At 37.0% G+C, this 23,783-nt stretch overlaps 1 protein-coding gene across 1 annotated transcript in view; it reads left to right on the top strand.

The window, feature by feature from the left end:
* The window catches only part of LOC100551109 (rap guanine nucleotide exchange factor 4), a 29,693-nt gene extending 5,952 nt beyond the window's left edge, over nucleotides 1–23,741 (top strand). Inside the window, exons 5-15 of the mRNA XM_031554221.1 lie at nucleotides 4,706–4,790; nucleotides 7,780–7,840; nucleotides 8,577–8,653; nucleotides 9,665–9,811; nucleotides 10,573–10,688; nucleotides 13,876–13,964; nucleotides 15,733–15,811; nucleotides 19,954–20,104; nucleotides 21,418–21,506; nucleotides 21,976–22,006; nucleotides 22,240–23,741. Of these exons, the coding sequence (XP_031410081.1) occupies nucleotides 4,706–4,790; nucleotides 7,780–7,840; nucleotides 8,577–8,653; nucleotides 9,665–9,811; nucleotides 10,573–10,688; nucleotides 13,876–13,964; nucleotides 15,733–15,811; nucleotides 19,954–20,104; nucleotides 21,418–21,506; nucleotides 21,976–22,006; nucleotides 22,240–22,335 (1,021 nt within the window). The 3' untranslated portion in view covers nucleotides 22,336–23,741. The remainder of the gene's footprint in view (nucleotides 1–4,705; nucleotides 4,791–7,779; nucleotides 7,841–8,576; nucleotides 8,654–9,664; nucleotides 9,812–10,572; nucleotides 10,689–13,875; nucleotides 13,965–15,732; nucleotides 15,812–19,953; nucleotides 20,105–21,417; nucleotides 21,507–21,975; nucleotides 22,007–22,239) is intronic.
* The last annotated feature ends 42 nt before the right edge of the window (nucleotides 23,742–23,783 follow it).

The following is a 23,783-nucleotide window of genomic DNA, read 5'->3' as shown; positions in this document are numbered from 1 at the left end:
TCCTTTGCCTCAGGCAGAGTGCAGGTTGGATCTTAGAGAATTGCCCCCTTAGGTCACTGTGCTTTCAGCTGCCATTCTCTTTCCATCATTACTTTCTGATCAGCCAGTGTAAGTTTACACTGGCAAGATCAGTGTTGATAATCATCCACACTCCTTGCAGAGTTGAAAGGTTGATATGATGCTGTGAAAAGTATCGCTCTCCCCCCTGTGTTGTTACTTGCACAGCATCACCTGAAAGAATATTCATAGGAGATTTTTCATGCAATATACTGAGGGGAATTGCGTTTTCCCAAGACTGACAGTCATCTGACATTTTTCCCTTTCTCTGTCCCTGTAAGTGCTTATTTTTGCTGCCCTTTGCTCACAGGAGCAAGTTTGTACTGTCAGGCACCATATTAACTACTCTTCTGGTATTCAGTTTACATACGTTATGACCCTGTTGAGAATCTAGTCTGTGCTTAGGTGCATCAAAGCTGCTGAAATCTCTGTGAATCCTCAAAGTCCTGCTAGTTTTGATTAGACACCATTACAGCTGCCAAAAGTTCAAGGAATGGTCAGGTCTTCAGAGATTCTAGCTGCAGGTGACCTGAACAGGACCACAGTTTTTAAACTGACACAGCTGTCTTTTGTAGCAGTTACCATTTCCGGAGAGGTTGCAGAACTTCGATAATTACCATGAAGGAAATAAGACAATATTCTTTGATGAGAAGATTACTTTGAGAATTTGATTGTATAATGAAGCTGTTGCTTTGAAAGGAACTTTCTATTGTTCAAAATCTGAAAATCTCTAGAAAAAAGTGTCACTTGTTTTGACAGCCAACTTAAAAAATTCTCTGTTTATTACATTAACTGCAGCATTTTAACTGTCAAAGAATGTGAAAGAATGTTCTATAGTTTAAGAAACAGAATAGAGCTCAGGGAATTTTTTTTGGCAGGCTCTTGTTGCTACTGAGGGATTTTTTTTTTCCTTTTTTTGAAACACATACTGTGAATGTGAAAACAGCTTTTTGTGAAGCAGCAAACACAGCTCTGTTCCCTTGAGCGAGGTGCAGACCTCGCGCAAGTCATTGCAGAATTAACACAGCTCTTCCTCACAAGCTTTTCAATCCTCCAGTGTGAAAATACAGGCTGAAAATACATCTTAGTTGATTTTAATAACATTTAGGTATAGCTAACCATGTGGTTACTCCTAATTAAATAGCATACTATCGTACAAAGCTGAACATGGCGATAACAGAAGTTTTTAAGGAGAGTGTGATGTTCATTAGAAAATGATATTTAACTAAGATTGATTATATGTTGTGTTTTAATACAGTCTACAGTAAATTAACAGTGTGGCAGAACAGTAATTCTCTGTCATGCGTTCTTGGTGATTTCACTCAGCAAATTTTATCCTCAGTACAAAGACTTTGATTCCACATTTGATTTGCAAATTTTAGTGTCACTTGCAGAGTAAAACTGAACAAGATGCTAGGGAGATCTGAACTTAGTAATGAATGACATAAACACATATATAGTAACAACTTAATTACTGTTAGTAATATGTAGTTTTTTGAAGATGCTCTTAAAAATAAACAAGATCTATTCTCCTGTCTTGAAGAATTTTTATTTAGATGTCATTTTACACAGCTGTCAGTAATAACCATACTGAATTTCACCATAACAACTGTATTATGTTCCATAGTCCTTCATGGGGTTTTCTGACAATGACATTTAATAAACCAAATGTTATTTGTGGTGCAGGTAATACAATCTTTCCACACAGTTCAGTGATATTTCCAGATATTATTTGTGACAAGTGGTATTTATGGAATTAATCAAAGGGTACTGATTCAAGTACAAAGATTATGTAATTAGCTTTCATGCTAGAGTAAGTGAACATGCATTCACTTCCGCGTTCAGATGAGGTAGTGGGCAAAATTATCCTTTTCTCCTATATAGACTTTGTAGTACTTGCAGGCAAAACTTGTACTCTGAAAATATATGCTTATTTGACATACAATATTATGAGGCCTCTGATCTTTTCTATTGTTCTTATAATCTGAGAATTTTCTGGTTAACAGTGTAATAAGAAATAATCAATGGTATTTTTTGTATGTGCATAGTTTATCAATGGCAAAGTGCTATGTTGTTGTCAACATCCTAGTCACAGAGAAGCTCAGTGTCTCTGACCTTGATAAATTCTCCAAACACTGAACTGTTTTTATTGATCACTTAATACCACCTGTGTTCTCCTGTCCGTTAACGTGTAGCCTTGTTCTCTATCTATGCCGTTTATTATCCTGTCTATAACCAGCTATTGCTGTTGAAATATGTCCCCTGCTGAAACTAGGCCTTTACACAGCAGGATCTTACAAATCAACATCAGTGGGTCACCACACAGGTTTTACAGAAGCAATGATGCCTAATATCTCTCCATGTGACATCTGCAAAGAATGGGTACATCCAGTATAGATTGTCGGTCTTCCCAATGTGCTAACATAGGGCACAAGTGGACATACTGAAAGAAGAACATACTCTTTTGTCTTGATAGAGATCTGATGTAGTTAGACATCATCCATTCGTATGCTAATCTCATGCCGGAATTTGTTAATTCAACACACTATCTTTTCTGTTTTTCAAGACATGCTGGTTTTGCAAGGATGCAATAAAATTCATGTTGTTACTTCCTGTGGAGAGAACTTTTTATTAAAATCTTTATCTTCAGTTTCTTACATTTCCAAGGAAAAGTGAATGGTGCTAACTTATCTTTCTTTATTTTGTACTTAATTAAGCTGTTACTGCCCCCATAAATCACTAGGAGTGGCGGCCTTGTAATTTCAAGCCAGATTTAGAAATAGAAAAGAATAATATGAGTCACTAGAGGGCATAGCAGTACTGGATCAGATTCTATTTCTCCCTAAACATATTCCATTCTGTATGAAGAAAGGATAACGTGAATTTGATCCAAGGCATTTTGTTACAAATTGGTCTTTCATCTGGCAATAATAAGTGTGTGTCATTGGTAAATAAAGAATAGATAAAAAATGCAGCTTGCTTGGCAGAGAAGAGGTCAGTTGTCCTTATATTTTCTATGACTTGTCAGTATTTCTTCCTTCCAAAATAAGTGTCTGTCAAACTTATTTTGTAAAAAAAATGAAATACAGCTGCAAAGTGGCGTGACTGCCAGATGCTCTCTCTACTTCTCACGTGATTTAGACAGACTGTTGAACCAAGCGGTGTTTACACAGAAAAACTGTAGACCACTATATCGAGGATGATTCTCCTGATCCTTTAGGTGTTGGACTCTCCTGTAATATTCTGTGAGGAAGATTTTTTGTTTCAGATCCTTTAGGACTGTCCAGAGATTCATCTGTCCTATTAATTCGTTGCAGTCTTCAGAGCATTTGTTCTTTCTTTTTTTAGCAGTAAATCTGCTAGTGTATGGCTCTGCAGAAATGCAGTTACTTAAAAACCACACTGAGAGCCTTATTCCTTGTAATCCTATGGGAGGAATATTCCTTTGTTGATGCACACATTTTATTCATGGCAGCATCTTGTGTTTTTCAGTGAAAGAAGGTGGAAAAACTGAGTGGTCCTTACTTACCTATGTGACTGAACAACAGCACTCAGCATTAACTCTGGAGCAGTCATTTGATGTCCACTGGGATGCACTGCTTACTCCTGGAATTTGTGCAGCAGAAATTCAGACACTCCTTTACAAAGCACTACAATTATACATTTGCTACCCCTAATTAGTGCCTCGTGAAAAATACAGGTCTCATCTAGGGCTTTGGAGTCCTTTTGAAAGGAACAGATCTTTATATATGATTTCTGATTTATCTGACCATTTTACATACAGAACACTTGATTTCATCAAGAGAGCTGCCAAATCAGGTCTCTGTAAGGTGGTTGCCATGGCTCCTGCTTGGTGTCATTCAGGGTTTTCTTAGTGCTTCTTTTCTCTTTGAGTTTCAGTCCTCCATCCAGAACCATCACCTGTTCCTGCAACTAAGTGAATGAAGTAAAGGTGCTTAGGGTCTGTATTGTTTTCTATAGCCACATGGTGCACAACATGTTTGTGACAGAAATGGATGTCGTGTCCTGGTGAGGAGTAGGCAGCAGTCAGGGTCACGTGATGGCAGCGCTCTAGTGCTCAGTGGCAGTGAGCTTCAACAGCCCTGCTGCTGCAGCAAAGGAACGTGTGCTTCAGTGACATGGTACAACTGGTAAAGCTGCTTGCTCTTTAGACCTAGTAAAAGGATACTAGGTTGCCTAACAGAGGCTGGGCACACACCCCTGCGGAGCAGAGTGCTGGAGGTGGCTCCGGACTCAGAATGGCCTATACATACTCCTGCGTAGCCTTTTTTTCCTATCCTGAAATAAGATGAGTTCAGTGTTACTCTACACCAGTTTGGGCAGTAGTATTAAAACTCAATGTATTTTTATTTTTTAGCAAAAAATCTGCCTTTTATGAAGATGTAGAAATGTCTAAACAAGTTCCTGTTCTTATCTTGGCTTGATGTGATACTTATTCTTTTTCTCTGCTTCTGCAAAATGCATGATTTAATTGAGTCATATCCAGCATACAATTATGCTTTACCTAAAAACATAACCGACATATTCAATAGACTATACAGTAGCATTATTATTATTTTGTACTTCTCGGAAGATTTTATTTTGGGCATTTATTGCATTTTTATGTTCTTTTATCTTCTGTCTATAGGCCTGGCCAGAGAAGTATAGATGATTTAGAAATTATATATGAAGAACTTCTTCACATTAAAGCCTTATCTCATCTTTCTACCACAGTAAGTGATTTTAAACACATAGCTTATTTCCAATAGGAAGTTTGAATTTGGGGATTCAAATAGGAGCTTCTACCACCCTTCCCATTTATATTTTTTCCATGCAGTGATGGCATTCCCACCTGTGAGTACCACAGATCTAGACTGTGTTTGGTTATTAGCTAAAATGATCTTTGTATGTTTCTGCACACCCCAGAGCTCACTCACCTGTCACAGGTGCCTCTGTTTGGGTCCATACGTGAGTTTAAATTGAGATGTGTGGTATCTGACTTCACGCCTGGGGTTGTGATTGCTACTGAATTTCAGCAGAACAGATGTCTGATTTTTGAACTTTAAGAAGTCTTGTCTTGAACTGATTGGGAGAAGGAATTACATGGTACAGAATGGTATTCTGTGAAGTGCTGGCTGTTGGAGTCTGGTCCTAGATTGAAGGAAAACTCATCACATGCATTCCTTCTGAGTGGGCAAGAACAGTACAGAGAAGCAAGAATGAATAACATGCAGAAAATACCTGGAGGAGAGAATGCAACTGTTGAAAGTCTCACCAGCAGTCATTCACTGTGTAGGCAACTGAAACAAGCTAAACAACACTTGGTAGCAACAAGCTTTGAGTGCTTTCAGAAAAAGAAAGCCAGTCAAAAAGTAGATTTATTTTTGATAATAGCTTCTTTGGAAGCTCTCCATGATTCTTATAAATTTCTGCTAACTTGGACTGATGGAGATAATTATTGAACTGCATTATAGATAGTACTCTGCAAAAATATAACATATGGGCAATGTTTTTCAAACAGAATATACACCCAGAATTGGTAACTGAGCTAAGAGGGAACAGCCAGCCAAAATCCTTAAGCATCTTTGGGATGTTGAAGAAAAGGTAATTAAAGAAAGATTTCAGTAAGAGCTAAAAATGTCTCATTTTAAATCAAACAAAAGAAGCTGTCCTAGACAGGATACAGGGAGTGGAGAACACTATTGATGCTACAGATATAACCAAGACAAAAAAAAATCCTAAACAACATATTTTCCTACATCAGAAGAAACTCAGATTTGAGGTTAGAATTCAAAGAAGGAAATATGGCAAATGATATGGACCTCAAGAAATACTTGGCATTTTGAGGAAATGCAAAAAATGTGGTTCTTGTATGTCTCTATTAAGAATTTGGAAATGGTGGCTTGTTTTTTTGTCTCATGAAGTAAAGCAGAAGACGGAAATCACTTATAGCTTGGAGAAATTCTTTAGAGGATCAATAGGCAACATTGCTTCCATGAACAGAAAGATTACTGACCAATCAGCTTGAAAGCAAATTAAATGCTTATTCATTTTAAGCAAGGCATAATTCCTAAAATAATAACTTTTCTAGGTAAGCTACGGGCAGCAGGAAGTAAAATGGATAAAACTCAAGTTGCGTGGTAGTGAACTAATCTCTGCTAGAGAAGTCTGTGAACGTGTATGAATGAAAAGCAATTATGTAACACAGTGTTAAAAACAAATCAAATTCTTGGCTTCATCAAGAGGATTCATTCTCTGCAGAGACAAATGACTGAAACAACTAAGACATCTGGGGATATATACGGGATGTGAAAGCTCTCTACAATGTACAGAACAGTGCTAATGGTGGCATACTTCCTGACCTTATTAAAGCTTCTTTGCCTTCGGGCGCAGGATATAGGAGAGTTGTTGGCTTAATTGTTATAGAAATAACAGGTCTGCAGGTCTGTTCATTTGCCAGTGCTCTAGTAAGGAATGTCCAAAGTCTCTCTATCCCTCTTTTTACACATAGTGCAAACAAGGAGTGCTCTGCACAGTCTATCGGGAAGGAGCTCTGGGAGAGACAGCTGATGTGGAATGTTTCTGCTAGGCACCCAAGCAAGGGTTTGGTGCATGCTGTTCAGATATCAGACCCTGAATTTGTCTACTCATTTTAAGAGGCACAGCCACCATCTAGTTGTCTGCATTGTGTCCAGAATTTGAGGGTTTCTGCCCAAATCTTACTCAATGGCCTAAAGATTATCCATCTTGAAATACAGCTTTTCTCAGATTAAACGTATGGGAGAATGGTGTGAAAACACTGCTACTTAAATAGATGTTGGAGCCAGCTTTTGAGTTGCATTTGGCACTTTCAAGTTACCTAGTAGTCCCTCTGAAATAGTTTATCACCAGCTGATATTCTCTGAAAATAAGAATCCCTCTGCCTGGTTATTGGTCTCAAAGTCAGTGGAGACTTGTGGTTGTGTGGGGAGAGAGATTAAGCACACAAAAACACTCAAGATAATGTGAGCTTTGCAGTGCTGTTGTTACTTTGTGAAAATAATGCCAATGGTGTTTACGGTGAGAAAAAGCAGTTTCAAACAGCAGCTTTCTCACTAGAAATAACTTCTCTGTTAATCAGAGTCAATCACACCAGAGCAATAAAAACCCACAGAAGAACAGGTGGATGTCAAGTGCAGTCTCACGTTCTGCAGTTCTTGGAGGAGGTGGTGAACTGGACATTTTGTCTGTTTGGGTCAGAGAGGGATCTCAGCACGTCCCGAATGGCTGTGCCTCAGAGCTTGACACAGCAGAAGTGGCCAAATTAAATCTGTAGGGGGAAGATATTGATTTCTCAGGGAAGAACAGGTGTACCACAGAGCCCCATGGAGTACCTGGCAATTGCTAGCAATCTTCTTTAATAGATTAGCTATTAGTGGTTACATTTTTCCATCATGTTAATTGTTAATATGGTTTCATTTGTATTTATATGAAGAAAGATATGGATAACTGTCTGAAAGGTGCCCTTTCCTGAGTCATTTGCAGGGGGTATACACAGAGTTTGTGAAATGAAGCCAATCAGTTGGGAACAGGAGCCTGAGAGAAGCTGAGGTCACCATCTGACTGTGTGACTGTATAAGTGCTGAACGGCCCAGAGGAAAGAGGAAGAGTGGTTGGGTTATACTATATAAAAAATGGAAGGATAAAATACATCTGAAAGCTATAATTTCTCTCTATTTCAAGGTAAAGCGAGAATTAGCAGGTGTCCTCATTTTTGAGTCGCATCCCAAAGCTGGAACAGTCTGTAAGTAAAAAGAGTCCTGTCAGATCTTCTTTCTTATCTGTGGCAGAAGCGTTTGCGTTCTTAATGTTTAAATAACAAGAGAATAAACTTACATGCACTCCTCAAACTTGACTGGCAGTCGATGTTGAAAACCTGGGTATTAGGTGCTAATTTCGTCTGCTACCCATTGCAGGGATAGTAGCAAAATTAAGTCTGTATTCATGGTTGGATGTATACAACACCTATGATTTGGATGAGTTTGTATCTGGAATTTTGGTTTGGTCCAATCTTTATTTAAAATGTAATTTAATATTTTCTTTGTATTAAGAAGCCATCTTACTGCCCAAAATAAAGGACTTAAAATGTATGCTATTTATATTAAAAGGCTTTACCAAATGAATGTCAAATTCACAGCTGCTAGACAATTGGGTTAGAACACTGTTCTTCTAGTGGGATCCAAGACTGTATGTTGACTAGAAATTGATAGTCTGATATATTATGGCAGAATAGTTGTTGCAATTGTCATACAAAATGAAAGTAATTTTCGCATCAGTGCAATAAAATAATTACTATATGGGTGTGGTTTTTTTCCATAAAATCTGAAGGCAGTAGCATTTTCAATCACAATATGACCTTTTTCAAAATAATCACGAATATGACTGCAATAGTTACCTTGAATTTTATTGAATGCAGAATCTGGCCCATTTGTGTTTTGAATAACTATATTCTCACCTTAAAACTTTTCTCTCTTTTCTAGTATTTAATCAGGGAGAAGAAGGTACTTCTTGGTACATTATCCTAAAGGGATCTGTAAACGTAGTCATTTATGGCAAGGTACTTCTTTCAGAATTCTTTTTTATATAATTCTTATTATTGAAATTGTAAGAATAAACTATGAAGGAATGCACTTTAATTTAGAGTAGAATTACTTACCTGAGGAAACAAATCAAACGTAGTTTTGTTAAGAAATGATCCAGTGGTTTCATTGATTATACTTTCAGTTGATTGCTATGTGATTTTGGTATATATTACATACATTCTGAGTATAATTCAAGACAGTCACATCAGTATCTTTAGAACAGCGTCATTTGCTGGAATTTGGGGAATTGGCAGATTTGCATCTCATGAGGGTTTTTGTCCTGTAACTTTTACCACCATCTCCTCTTACATTTGTACCACTGATTCTTACCGCAGATGTCAGGTATGTCTGATAAGAGCTGCTCTGTGGTTCTCAAACTGAATGTGACCCCGTCAAATTTATGTCACCTCTTCATTTTGATTAAGTTTCAGTCTGAAAAGTATCTCTACTGAACTTCCTGTTTATGAGAGTTTTATCAAGGACTTTGGTACTCAGCAATCCCTTGAGTCTTTAAAAATTCCTGTTTCTCTACTGATTTCTTATTCTGTGAATGAGAGTCTGCACCAAGCATTTCACCAAAATCTTGCACAAGGACCAGTGAATTTCACAGAGGGTGAGCCAGATCGTCCATTACCATAAATTCAAGTAAATGGCTTTGCAGTATCTGAAGATATGATGTTATGTGCTGCAAATTTGATTTTTTCAGCCCCTCGTTAGACAAAGCAAAGAACATCTTTCTGTCTTGAGAAGGGCTAGAAGAGTCCTTCATGCTGAACAAGCCAATTCTTTTCTATTCTTGTCTTTCTTTAGTAATAGTAATAACCAGTTATCAAGTATTGTTTCCTAGTCATTATTTTGGCTGTTGATTTCCTGCCAAATACATTTGTTTTGGTATTTGATTGTAAAGTCCGGTGTTTGTATAAGGTTTTTCAATAGAATCCACAGTAATGATGGGTTTCTGCATATAAATGTTTTGCTCTGTGCAGGGTGTGGTATGTACTCTACATGAAGGAGATGATTTTGGCAAGCTAGCACTTGTGAATGATGCTCCCAGAGCAGCATCTATTGTTTTACGTGAAGACAACTGCCACTTCTTGAGAGTAGACAAAGAGGACTTCAACAGGATCCTTAGGGTGGGTGTGGGAAGATCTGCTCTGGCAGCGTGATGTCAGAACTTGTAAATCTTTCTCGATTTTATCTTATTTGCGTGGATATATTCATATCAACAACCATGTTTGAAGTGTTCTCTGATTACAGAACAGAGATGAGATAACCTAGAAGATCAAGTAAAGAATAATAATTTTGTCTGCTTTTCGGTTCCTACCTCAGCCATGAAAACAGAAGCAATTGGACTCTTTGTCTCTCACATGCCTGTATTCTAGAATTTGCTTAGTGCTCAGTTTGTCCTTGATTCCAAAGTGATCTCCCATCCAATAGTGAATAGTGAATAAAACAAGATCTTATCTCCCAGATAGGTCAGTGGTATGTGCCTTAAACTCTATAGGTTCGAGGCAGAATCAAGTGGTAAATGTACTAACTTCCACGTAGATGTACAGATGTTTTTACCATAGGTCTCTAAAAAATTATTCCCAGCTTAATTTTACAGTTATTAAAGTCAGAGCAAATATATTCCAAAATTCAGCTGTAATTCTGTAACTCAAACCTGCAACCAAATACAAGCTGTTTTATGATCATTCATAGTATATAAAGTAAAATACGCTATCATCATGTATTGGAATTAAAGCATGCCTAATAATTCAGCAATTAAATCAGCCCAAACAGAGTACTGTGCTAGAAAAATGATACGTTATTTTGTTTGAGTCGTGCACTTTTTCAGAGTAACTAATCAGCCAAATTGGTGTCATTGCTTTCTTAATATTAACTTATCTTGCAGGATGTGGAAGCAAATACTGTAAGGCTCAAAGAACATGACCAGGATGTCTTGGTGTTGGAGAAGATCCCAGCAGGAAACAGAGTTTCTAATCAAGGAAATTCACAGCCTCAGCACAAGTATGTTAGCATTCACTATTTCAGACAACGATTCACTTTTTCTTCTGTATTATTAACCAAACAATAGCATATTCTCCCTATCTGTGGAAGAGTGCAGAATATATAATATTTTCTTTTATTTTTTTAATCATAAGCTGATCACTTGTCCCACAGTGCATAATACATCCATTTCCAGCTGCACACCAATTCTATGACTTTACGCAATAATTCTGTGAGGATCTCACTGTAAATACTTATCTCATGTAATAGCATTTAAATGGACTGCACATGGAGAATGCTGAAACCCTATTAAGCAGAGCTATTGTGTAAAAGACATGAGGAAATACATTGTTTTATTGTTAAGTGCAGGTATTTTCATTCTGGATTTTAAATTCTGGATTATAAGGAGTGCTTTATACATACTGTTTATAAACAAACGATGATTTCATGCAATGAAAATCGCACAGCTTATCTTACAAAATAGGCTTGCGCTGTAATAACAATACTCCTTATAGTTTCTTTACTTTCTTACTGAAAGGGGAAAAGTACATTTGTGCTTGGATGCTACTGTGATAAGAATGGATCAAGGCTATTATGCTTCCAAATGTTGGTTAAACCCCCAAAGGTTTTGTAAATGCCTTATTTACAAGTGGATGGAACAATTTCCTATCATATAATCGTTTTCTTTAGAAAAGAAATTTGAATCTTTTACTTTTTTCTCAAAAAAAAAAAAAGACTAATTTACTGGGGGATGTTTTGGATACAGATTTTATCTGATCTGGGTTTTCAAGTAAGTATTTTGTGTGCAAAATTGAATATAAAGTTCTGTAAAGACTTTTGAACAGTTAAATAAACCATTCTTCATATTTCACATCTTTCATGTATTTCAGAAACTACTATTTCATCTTTCACTTGATCTATTAGAAAAAAGATCAAAGAAATTATATGCTCTTAGGGCTAATTTTTCCTCTGTCTAAACTAGGGAAACTTGACTGCAGTCAATGGATTTGCTTCTGCAGCTGATGTGCACAGTAACTTGATCATGAACTTAAATTCATTTTCTTCGATCAAATACATTTTTTTAATACTTTCAAAAGTGACATTTTTATTTAAACATATTTTAAATGGAACTTTCTTTGCAAACTCTTTGCACCAGCATTACTTCTATTACTTAACATTTTCTTGTTCAGCATTTGACAAAAATAGCTGGGGACAGTTATGGTGCCAAGTTATTTTACAACTTATATTTCAGGAGTATTTGTAGGTAAGTAAGAAGAATTTACTTCTATAGATATTTTATGTGCTTGGTCAGCATTTGGGTCCCATCAGTGTGCCAGCTGATAACTATGACAATGGACACAAGCAACACCAGAGAGGAAGTTACTTTGAAAGTTCACTGGCTGCTTTTCAGCAGTCATATTACTTTGTTAACTGTGCACAACATCTTTTTGTTTAAAATCTTTCAAAGTGACTTAACTGGACTTGAAGATGATTTTTCTTTTTTTCTTAATAGGTAGAGTAAATGGCTACTCTTATGCTTGAGGGTCCAAATCAAAGTTACTGCTGTATTCGGATTTCTAGAATGTATTACTGGAGTGTGTTTGTTGAGTGCTCAGTACTTTGGAAAATCACTGGGCCTCAAAGAGAAGCTTCTTAAAGGCTTGCTGTTTTGCCTTTAAGCGGATAGTTCACGTCTCTGGTGACGTCTCTAAAGATGAACTGCCCTTTGGGTTTGTTCACTAAACAGATACATAGCATTTGAACGGAGAAATGTTCTACAATCCAGAATTGTTCCCCAACATATCCAGTCAAGCAAGAGACTCATTTTCTCCATCTCAATCTTGGTGAAAACTTCATTTTGTGAGCAAATCCTCTGAGCTATAGTTTGGATTCTACTGCCTCCTCTCCTGAGGAGATGTAGCTCCCGGAGCCATGGTTTCATACAGTGACAATTTTGCTTCAAAGCTCTGAAGTTCTCACTCCCAAGATCTAACTTCTCTCTTTATGGGTGATCACACTCATGCAGGATAAATCCAGCAGCCCTGCAAGTCACTTCACTGTTCATTTTCGCTTTCATATTCAGAGTACAGCAACCTGTGATTTCTCTGCTTCACTCACTTAGATACTTGGTTAGTATCTCTGTGAGAATGTGCACTGGCTTAACAAGTGTTTGTGTTCTTGGGACATCAATACAGTTCTTCCAAAGGGGTTGGCAGGTAAAAGAACTGTGACGGTCAGCGCTCAAAGTGAGGAGGAGCTCCCAGGAGCTCAGCTCCACCACTTATTTCTCAGCAGGAGCAGAGTATCTTCACTTCTCGGGGTTTTTTCTTTCTTTCTTTCTTTCATTTTTTTTTAAAGTTTCATACTTTATCATTTGGATTACCAAAAAAAAAAGGAAAAAAAAGAGATGCAAAGATTGGAAGAGTGGAGGGAAAGATTAAAAAAAATAAAATCTGATCTTCAAGGAGAGTCAAAAAAAAAAAGATGGCAGGACAAGTGTGGCAATATCCTGTGGCATTCTGCTGGTTCTTAAAATGTTGCCTGTATTCCTGCATTGGACAGGGTAACCCAACTACTGCACTAGTCTAATCACTTCCTTCATTTTAGTCCTGGAAATGATACAATAATAAGTTTATCCTCTTGCAAAAGCTTACTTTCCTCAGCTATCTAAGGTGTTACACAAATCTGAAGGTTCAGCGTGGTATTTCATTATCTGCTCCCATCTTCTCATACCAGACCCTATCAATGATACTGGAGAAAATTGTTTGCTTGCTCTGACAGTGATACAAACCAGTTCTCATTTCATGCCCATAGTAAGTCTGTTAAGACCCTCTAATGACTATGAATTGCTGTCATTACTGAGATATTCATTCTCTGTGGAGAAGCATTTCTGATTGCACTTCCCTGGGTTTGCACCAGTGCAGTTCTGTTGATTGCAGCATAACTGTGGTGATGTTATAGCAGAGTACTTGTGCAGGAAGGGGGCTGTCTGTCATCTCACGCTCCCTGGGTAGGGTAGAGACCGTTACTGTATGCATTACACAGAGGGCAACAAAGACTGTGTGTGGTCTCATCCTATGACACTCAGAAATTCTGGTCAGAGCAGGTTTTTGTACTTAGCACTCTTTATTTTCTCGCTTAGCGTGCAAATGTTTCTTGATTTGTTGTTTTGCCTATGAGACACTAACTGCTCCTTTCTCTCTCTCAGATATATTGTGATGTCAGGAACTCCAGAGAAAATTTTAGAGCACTTTCTAGAAACTATGCGCCTTGAAGCAACTTTAAATGAAGCAACAGGTGCGTGACAAAAACTGTCTTGTTATTACTGCATAAATTCTTGCTGGCAGTGTGCTGTAACACGATGTTTTGAAAAGCAGCTAGCAGAAGTTTTTCCCAGAATAAAAACTATGCAATGAAACAACCTCAAGAAAACATAAGAAATCCAGGATTAAAGACAGCAATTGAATCTTTCTGCTCTATTGTATTTATACTTTCAGTTCTGAGTAGAACAGCAGAATCTCAAAAGATGCCAGACCACTAGTCAGAACTTTAAATAAGCACAGCTATAATGCCAAAAAAGAGCATGCATTACCACCGGAAGGTAGTGGTACTCAAACTTATTATTTCGGTTGTCACCTGATACTGTGAACTAGCTTGATCCCTCCAGCCATTTTGTTGCATACGAGGATAAGTTTACTCACACTTTTATATCCTTAACACATTACTTTTAAATTGCTTGTTTGTGATACTTTCCCATGTGCAGGGAAAGAAGAATTTTTATGTAAAGAAGAACTCAGCACACCATGGGCTGAGTCCCAAGAATGCAGGTTGCTGTAGCTGCACTTACTAGGATGCTTTTCATTAATGTAAAAAGAATAGCAAATTTACATCTAAGGATAGAAATATTTACTGCTTTACTATCGGTAAGTACTCTAATTTTAGGAGAAAAAAAGAGATTCAGGCACAAAAATAATCCTTATTATGATGAAGTGATGCAGAGACTTTTATGTTAAGCTACAGGATATTGCTTTAGCAAGTTTTTTGACATTGCGGATGTCTAAAAAGTATATATTCAAAGCTGTTAATCCTCAACTAGTCTGTTACTGACCTCAGAGCACTGGAGAGATGTGTACAGTGGGCCATAAGTAGTGGAAGAATTGAAAGATTACAGAAATCCTTCTACACTGTATGTTTTAATCACTTCTAAGAATAAAAATGATACTTCTCATAGATACCTAATTATTAGGATTACAAGCAGAATGTTCCTCTTTAAACCCGAAAGTATATAATAGCAACTTCACTCTTCATACTATGCCTTGTATTTTATATGTTTTTCTTAAGTAAATTGTTTTTCAAATTCTTTCAAACTTTGACTCTTATAATCCAGTGACAAGATCATACACACATCCCTGTGGGACAAAAATGTCACAATTCACAAGCCTAGGCTATTTTAGGTTATAGGAGTTCAGACAGCTAGAAAATCTCAGTTTTGATTTTTGCAGTCCCTTAATTTAAGAGCAGTTAAAATTCACATAGTCCTGCATAGTATGCAAGAAAAAGTCCCACCATTCTGGAGGTGCTTTGTCAACTGAGAGATTTTCAAATATGAATTACAGTGAGGCAATGGTGCAATGTCAGGCTGAAATTATTTCACCATATTTTCTCTGACATCACTTGCTTACAGCATTTTGAAGTGTTTCTTTTACCTGAAAAGTTACACTGTATAAGTGGTTCCTCTAGATCTCTACACTCTTGAGGAGGAATATACCCAAATGTTTCATTTTTGTACAGACTATTCTAGTTTATTTTCTTTATGCTGTGCTAAACTTTCTTTTGACACAGGCAAAAACCTCTTAACATAAATGCAATTAAATCCAAACAGGTAAAAGGTAAATATTTCAGCACATATTGATTCATTTATATTTTCATTCTTAATGTCTACAAAGTGCAAAATGACACCCTTATTATCTACCAAGGACTAATAAAATTTTTTCACTTAAAGAAACCTCATCCTTGTGTTCCCCAAAATGCTCAATTTGCTGTTTTCTTTCTTTTCTTTTCACAGATTCTGTTTTAAATGATTTTATTATGATGCACTGTGTTTTTATGCCAAATAGTCAGCTCTGCCCAGCCTTGATGGCACAATATCCTTTTGTAATGGATAAGTTATTTTCCTTTTACAGATTTCCATACCATTGATGGAACACAAGCTTTTCTCTCTCAAGAATTAATTGCATTTCATGGAGGCTGTGCCTCATTGCCTTGTTGGTAGGTTCTCAGTGTCTGACTGACAGCTTGTCTTATAGTTCAACAAGACTGAAATGGGTAGCAAACAGCCATGATGAGATGCAGGCCCAGAGCATGGTGATTGTATCTTTTCTGGGATTATTGTTATACCAAGGAAAAGAAACCTACTTTCCCTTCATTGGATAGCTGTTCAAGGCCAGGTTAGTTGGCCAGCTTGGTCTAGGGGAAGGTGTCCCTTCCAGCCTAAACAATTCTATGATTCTATAAGTAAAATTACACAAAAGTTTAGATCAGCCCTCCTTCATCCTTCCTCTTTCTGTTTTTCTTGATTTCTGCAAAACCACCACACTAAGATTTAACCTAAAATTACTATGTTTTAGTGATTTCTGTGGACCACTTTATAGGTTACAAGCCATAAACTGTCTCAAGCAAAAGAGTGCATAAACTATAAACTATTAGAATAGTGAGTAAGTGGTTCCTAGGCACTGTCATAATATGGTTATGAACAATAATATATAGTAGTTTATAGGAAGCTTTAACAAACTACAAAAAATCTGATTTAAATGTGAATACTTAGTAGAAAACACAGTTATATAGCATCAGGAGTTGAAAGTCATTCTCATACTATCTGTGTCTTATGTAGAAGGCATCTGTAAAATTTCCATCGATGAGCTACTGGCAAGTCGTGTCATTCAGAGAGCAGCTGGAGACTGAAAAGTTTTCCTTGTGTGTCATGACTTGAAGGAATCAAGTGATGGCGAGCATTAAATAAACATAAAATGTTTTCTGTTTTATAGATTTTTGACAAGAGGTATAACTTCAATTTGCTGGTGGGTTTTTTTTTTTTTTGAATCAGATTGGTGTGAAAGTATGCACTTCTTGAAGGCTCAGCAGGGCAGGTGACATCTGGGAAAGCTAACATCCTGAAACCACAAAATAGAGTATTGTGTCCTTATCTGGCAAGCTAGAGAATTCATTTGTGTTACTACTAGCAAGGACGGTAATTGCTTTGAAAACCTTTGGACCTACAAAACTGGTCTGTAGAAAATTGTTCATACACCTGCAACAAACACATTTTCCAAACTCCATAGTTTTAGATAGCAAAAATATTATGAAATGCTGTTACTGACAGCTTTCAGAAGAGCTAAAAGAAAAGAAAAGGACAGCAGTTTTGATTTTTTTTTTTTTTTTCAGATTTGTCTAGGTTGTCTGTTAGTCAGTCAGTCCATTTGAGACTCAAGCTAGTCTGTCCTTCATTATAATAGTATACCTCTGATATCCAGTAACTAGGAAAATAAGATGCATAAGAAAATGCACCTCATTGTATATAGGGGAAAGGCTTTTCTGAAGATAGGCATTCACTTATTATGAAATCTATTCCAGAGGGGCTAAGACCAGTATGCTATTTAGTGGGTCATGGCAGGCATCATGCTAATTCCTTTTCAGGTAGGAGGAAGAGAAGGTCTGAAAGTAGCTAGTGTCCCACTGCTTTAGTGTCAGCTTTTGCTAGTGCTGAATTATTGTTTATTTTGGTCCATTCTGAATGTGGAATATCAAACTGTGCTCTGTTGATTGTACCATTGAAATTTATTGTTAGAGTTGAAAGGTTGCTAACAAAGCTCATCTTTTTTGAGCAAAATCACAGTACAAAAATGTTTTCTGGCACGGTGAGACTAAAGAGAGGTTAGTTATGCTCAGTGAGGAAATTAAAATGGTAAAAGAGAAATAAGAGAAGTGATTCAGTCCTAGACACTGTTTTTGCTACAACTCCCAATTTTGAATCTATGAAAGACTATTTTCTTACACCCACGTTGGCTACTATTTTAGCTGGCAGCATGCAGGTATGAGTGGAGCTAAAGCACTGTAGTGCTTTCAAGCATCGTACAGAGTACACATTTTGGGGTTTTTTCTTCCTTTTCAGCAGTGTTTGGTCATCTGTATGTTCTTCAAGACTGAAAGGAATGAATGAGTGCACCATTTTGTTTAATTAACGATATAGGTTGTTCGTAACTCAGTGTCTGTGCTGTGCTGCCCCTTTTTAATCACTAATGTATATAGATGCTTCAATACTAAAGAATCACATACTTCTTCTCAAGACTCCTTCCCTCTCTACTTCACAGAAATGGAAATGGAAAATTGTCAGAGCTACAGCTTGTCAGAAGGAAGGAGGATAAGTCTCAAAATAAAACTTGATGTAGAGTAACACTTCCAAAAGTACATTTCAAAAGTACCGTTAGAGTAGTGCTCTTGGGGTAGAACAAGCCTGTGAGCACGTGTGTAAGTTTTCATCTTTTAAGGGCCATTGTCTGAATACTTTCAAATACTTTTTTACTCTTTGTAGGCAATAGTCCTTTAGCGTGTTTCCTTATGAAAGTTTAGTGAATTTCCTTTACCACCGTGCCAGCAAAATAGCTTTCGTTCCACTGTAGTAACTGGTGCTGATTTTACAGAGCTTCCAGTCTAGCTAAATGTTCCCACACAGAGAGGAACAGATTTGAGAATTGATTCAATTTCCTAGAATTAGATATGTGTATATAAAACTATGTTGGTGTTGATAAATATTTTACAATTATCTGACACTGCAAGAATACATGATATTTTACATCTGCTTGTAATCTGCATTGAATCTGTGTCCTGTAAGTCCCATAAAAATGGGAGAACCCTTCACTGACTTTCCCTGTGATAATGTTAATAAAAGAACAATTAATATAAATGAGCAGTAAAAATACAGAAAAATTACCAGTGCCTGTGGTGAGTCAGTTAATAAGAAAGTAAAAATACATGAAATAATTGCAGTGTTTGAAAAGTAAAAATGGCATGAGAGAAATGACTCAGTGGAATATTAAACTTGCTCTCTGAGACATTAGAGCACATAGCTTACAATATATTATTTACTTGTGACCCTTCAGCTTACTTACTGCCATAAATACACTGACATGTTTAGTTCCCTAGTCATTTGAAGCCTTTCTGAATGAAATTAAAATGCAAATGTCTGAAAGTTTGTCAGTCAAGTGAGTGCCCCAGTAACCTCTGTATCGTGTCGAATCTCTGCAGGGATTTGGGGCTGGAGGATCATTTGGAAAGTGTGAGTTAATAGATACTTTTTCCCATAGCATTTTATTAGTATAATTTATGTTAACATTTGTTAGAGAAAAATAGCAGAAATCTTGTTATAATTATAAATAAGAAGCTTAAAATATATGTCTTAAATCATTTTTATTTCTAATTAATATTCATATTTTCTAATTAATATTTTAAAATCTTTTGTTTGAGCAATGGAAATTGCAGTTTGAAAGGATACTGAACCTCACAATTTTTGTAATGCAGACACTTCAGCATGAAAAAGATCAGTTAAGTGTTTCCCACCTTTTCTTACTGTCCCTTACAAAATAACTGTCACAAAATGTTGTTTCCCAAATATCCTGTAATTGTTGTTAGAATGGAAACTTCTGATTTCCTCATATACAAGGGAAGCTGCTACAAAATTTATTCTCTTACACCATGTCTGTGGTCAGTTTAGCCTGTGAGCTAGGTTCTCCTACCAAAATGGAATTGAGGTTCACCCTGCTTTATGGTAGCTTCCGTAAATAAAAGATATGGCACTGGTGGTTCACTCCAGAATCATACTGGAATTGTGTATAAATACAAAGTGACATTTTACTGCCACAGTCTCCAAAGAAGAACAGGGAAGTGTCTCCAAAGAAGAACAGGGAAGTACATCCTTTTTCAGTCTTAACCATTAATTCTGCTCTCTGTTATTCCAAATGTCATTTCTGTTCTGCTCCTCCACAGCAACTTTCTCTGTGGCGGCATTGTTCATTCCTGCTTTCTTTAGTGACCTCACTATCTTTTTACTTTTTAGTATGAGTATTAAAGTTTCACAAATGTTTATGCTAGCAACAGTCAGAAATCAAAGGTATATAGTGGAAAGTTACATTTGAACACCCTGAAAATGGGTTTTTGGAAATCACTTGTTTGTAAAATCATACTGGTTCTTGATACTTTCAATCACTGATCATTTTCCTTGACACCACGGCACTTATCATGCCCAGCCTTCCCAGGGTACAGAGCAAGAGAAAATGGATTATTCTCTCAACAACAAAAGGCGAGTCATTCGACTGGTTCTTCAGTGGGCTGCTTTATATGGAGATTTGCTACAAGAGGATGAAGCAGCAATGGCCTTTTTGGAGGTAGGAGGTGTACTGGAAAGTATCTACCTAGCAAGATAAGTTGAAAGCCTGTTCAGAACATGTTGAACTCTGGTACAAAGTAAAGAGAAGTGGATCACTTCAGAGTGCAAACTCATAACTATGTTTAATTGGTTTTAGCTGCAGTCAGTATACACAGAACAGCAGTGTTTGAGCCATTGTCAGGCTCTGGATCTCTGAAATTATCTGCTGGAGTTGCACATCCTATTAAAAGTTCTGCATGGGTAGACTGTTGAATAAGAATATATTAAGTTGCTTTTTTTGGGTGGGCATTATCTAAGCTACTGTGAGCTTTGTTTAATGTTTAAATTCTTCTACAGATCTATATTGAGTTAAACCAAACAGATCTGGAGCACAAAGGCAGATTATTGGTTGCCACCATGAGGATGATAGTTTAGTTAGCACAGAAGAGCAATTAATCAATGACAATGTTCAAGAAAGGGAGAAGTAAAACATGGGTGGAGATAAGTCTTCCCAAAATATGGATCTGAATGAAAATAATTCTCTGAATGAAGATACTGAAAGCAGGATCAAAGGCAGGAAGACAGTAAAGGGAAGACAAGGTCACAGAGGTCAACTGGGGGAAAGATTTTAAATAGAAAAAGGTTTCAAGTGCTCCATATCATGGAGAATGTGTGTGGTACAGTGGATCCACATTTTGCCTAAGAAGAGATCAGTGAGCACCTCAGAAAAAAAGTGGAATACGAAATACAGAAGCTAGAATCCAGGATAGTGCTGGAAGAGAGGAATTCAAAGCTATGACTGAAAATAGTACATTGATAGAAATTGAAGATTAGATGGGAGATGGGCTTATGTTAGTAAGCATGGTCAAGACTGTTGGGTGATTTTATGTTTTGGTTTTTAACAAAAAGGAAAGAAATTGCTTTTACTATCAATAATAATGATAAGGGAAGAACGGTTTAAAAAAAAAAAAACACAACAAAACAGCACCAGTTGTTGTGCCACGTTAGTTGTGAATCCTCTTGCTTTTCTCCTTGATAATCTGAAAATGCAGTATTTGCACAAGCAGCCAGTAGTTGCACAGTAGTATAAGTAAACACTTATGTCTTCCTCCTCTCATCAGACTTCCCTTCTGCATATGTAACTCTTGCTTTAAATCAGCTGGAGATAAACAAGTAGAAGTAATAGAGGGTTGGGCCCAGCATGTGTTCATCCATGTAGATTAGCATTCTTTATAATCATTAAACTATCAGATGTCATCTCATAAGCCTCTATCCTTAGTACTGCTCATTTGCCCCTATAGTTATTTAAAGAGTATTCTATGTCATTTACAGGAATTTTATGTATCTGTGTCAGATGATACTAGAATGATTGCAGCACTAAAGGAGCAACTTCCAGAGCTAGAGAAAATTGTAAAGCAAGTGTAAGCAAAAATTATGCTTCCTTCTTTCTTGTTCTTTGCTCTTTTCCCCAGTAAATAGATGAAGATTATTTCTTATATCTTTTAAAAGTGTGTTTCGTGAATGGCACTGAGTCGCTGCAGACTGAATGTTTTCATGCAGACTTGTTTGGATGAATGCCTATGACCCCATCTTTCCATGTCATTTTTGCATACACTGAACTGCCTCATAGAAGAGTTGACAAAAGGAATAAGAAATTATGTATACACCACTGAAACTATACTGCGTGCTTGCGTGAAGTTCGTGCAGTATTTTCTGTGCCTTTGTTGTGTTGTAGCTTATCTGTAATATCATCTAGTTTTCTTTCCGAAATACAAACAAGAAGGTGTTGATACTCTAGTTTGACAAGTGGTCTGTGCTCTTTAGGTTGCTTTGTGCACAAAATCTTTTAGGCAATATGTAATGATACATGCTGTGTTTTAAATTTTATAGAGCTGAGGAACCTAAAGCACCACAAAAGAAGGTAAGATAATTTATTTCTGTTTCCTAAATAAAAGCTTTAGGATGGCAAACTTGTAAGCATCTTCTCTTCAGTAATTTGGGATTTATTAAAACAAGACATTCAGATATAACTTTTAACTTTGTGTCAAATTTTGCATTGCTACCCTTTTTCCTGCCATTGATCTTGTTAAAATTCAGATCTATACCCTAATGTTTATTCTTGCCATAATGTGAATCCTGGTGATTAACTTTCAGCACAAAGTTCTTCTGCAATTGTTTAATACAAGTGATGACAGAGCACAGAAACGCCAACCTATCAGGGGCAGCGATGAAGGTGAGTTCCTTCTCTGAAGTGTCGTCTTGAGCCACTGGGATTTGCAGTAAAGTTGTTGCTCTGAAAGCAAATGGTCTAAAAATAAACAAAATTACTAACAGTTTGGAAGCCTGACCTGAAGCAAACTTTGCATTTTCTGAACCAACATTCTCCATCATTGCCTTGAAATACTCCTGGTCTTTTCCCATCTGCATGCTATAAAGCACTGTGCTTCCTCAGAGGAAGAATGTAGCAACCTTTAAAACAGGGAATGGTCAAAACAGGCAAGAACCAGTACAGAAAGTGTCCATGCAGGTAGTGTCAGTGCAATAAATATTCGGTGCTGAAGGTCATGTTTGAGTCCCTTTCTCTTCTGTATAGTTTGAGCTAATATGTACAGCTGTTTCACCAGAAATGCTCCTTTGTGAGAGGTGAATGGAGCAAATAATCATTCCCTGGAGCTCTGCCGTGTGGCACACAGCCTAGAAAACAGAATCTGCTCTTTTGCCCTATTGGTATTGTTTGACTCTGTGGAGAGATCAAGGTAAAATTTACAGCAGTGTGTTAGACTATCATTTTCAGTTGTACTGGCTTTTCATGTTGTCATTCACTTTAGGCAGGAAAAAGAACTTCTATATAACAACATCCTGAGACATGTTCAGTGTAAACCAAAATATACGTTCTTCAAAACTGATATTTCTGGGGATTTCTTTGCAACAGCCTGGGCCAGTCCCTCAATGGTTCTGGTGCATCTTCATCACAAAAAATACCTTCTGGTTCAGAACATTTGAACTTAAGGGGTAGCTCTTGCTACTGCATAATGGTAAAAATAAGAGAACAAAATGCAAAGTCATTTATCTGAGAAAGCCAGTGGCATATCAAAAGCAGGAGGTAACTATATGAACAGCAGAAATCCTGCCATGCATCCAGTTCCTGTTGTTCATCTCTGTGTTTCTTCTATGTCTACAAAGAGCAAAATGATTGCTACAGCCCTGAAAGTACTACTTCTCCTGTCTGTATGGACAGAAATTAACTGCTGCTTTCATAGGACTGTACCTTTCCCATTCGTAGTGCTGGCAGCAAACCGAGCCTTGAAAATATGTAGACAACCATAACCCCTGAGACTGCTTAGCTTGGCTTGACAGCTCAGCTGAGGGAGTATTTTGCTAACTCCTTGTGTCTTAAATTCATGTCACGGCATGCTGCCTTACTTTTTTCAGCCTAATGTTCTATTGTATTGATTCCTAGGTTTGTATATAAGTGTGTGAGCCAACGTGTATTGTACACTCAAGTTCTAGGGAATTTTTCTTCATTGTCTACAGTATTCCTGAGTCAGCAACATACTTGCCTGTAAGAAAATGACTGCAGTACGGTTTTAGTTCTGGTTGTAACCTAACTGTATTTTCAAACCTATTTTGTGAAATGAAAAGTATTTTCCTGTAATTAAGAGAGTTTTTCTGACTCCTGAAAGCAACTGTTTTTTTTT

This window comes from Meleagris gallopavo, chromosome 7 (assembly GCF_000146605.3).
Source record: "Meleagris gallopavo isolate NT-WF06-2002-E0010 breed Aviagen turkey brand Nicholas breeding stock chromosome 7, Turkey_5.1, whole genome shotgun sequence".
NCBI lineage: Eukaryota > Metazoa > Chordata > Aves > Galliformes > Phasianidae > Meleagris > Meleagris gallopavo.
Note: the sequence above shows the minus strand (reverse complement) of the source record. Positions and strands in the feature narration are given on the sequence as shown.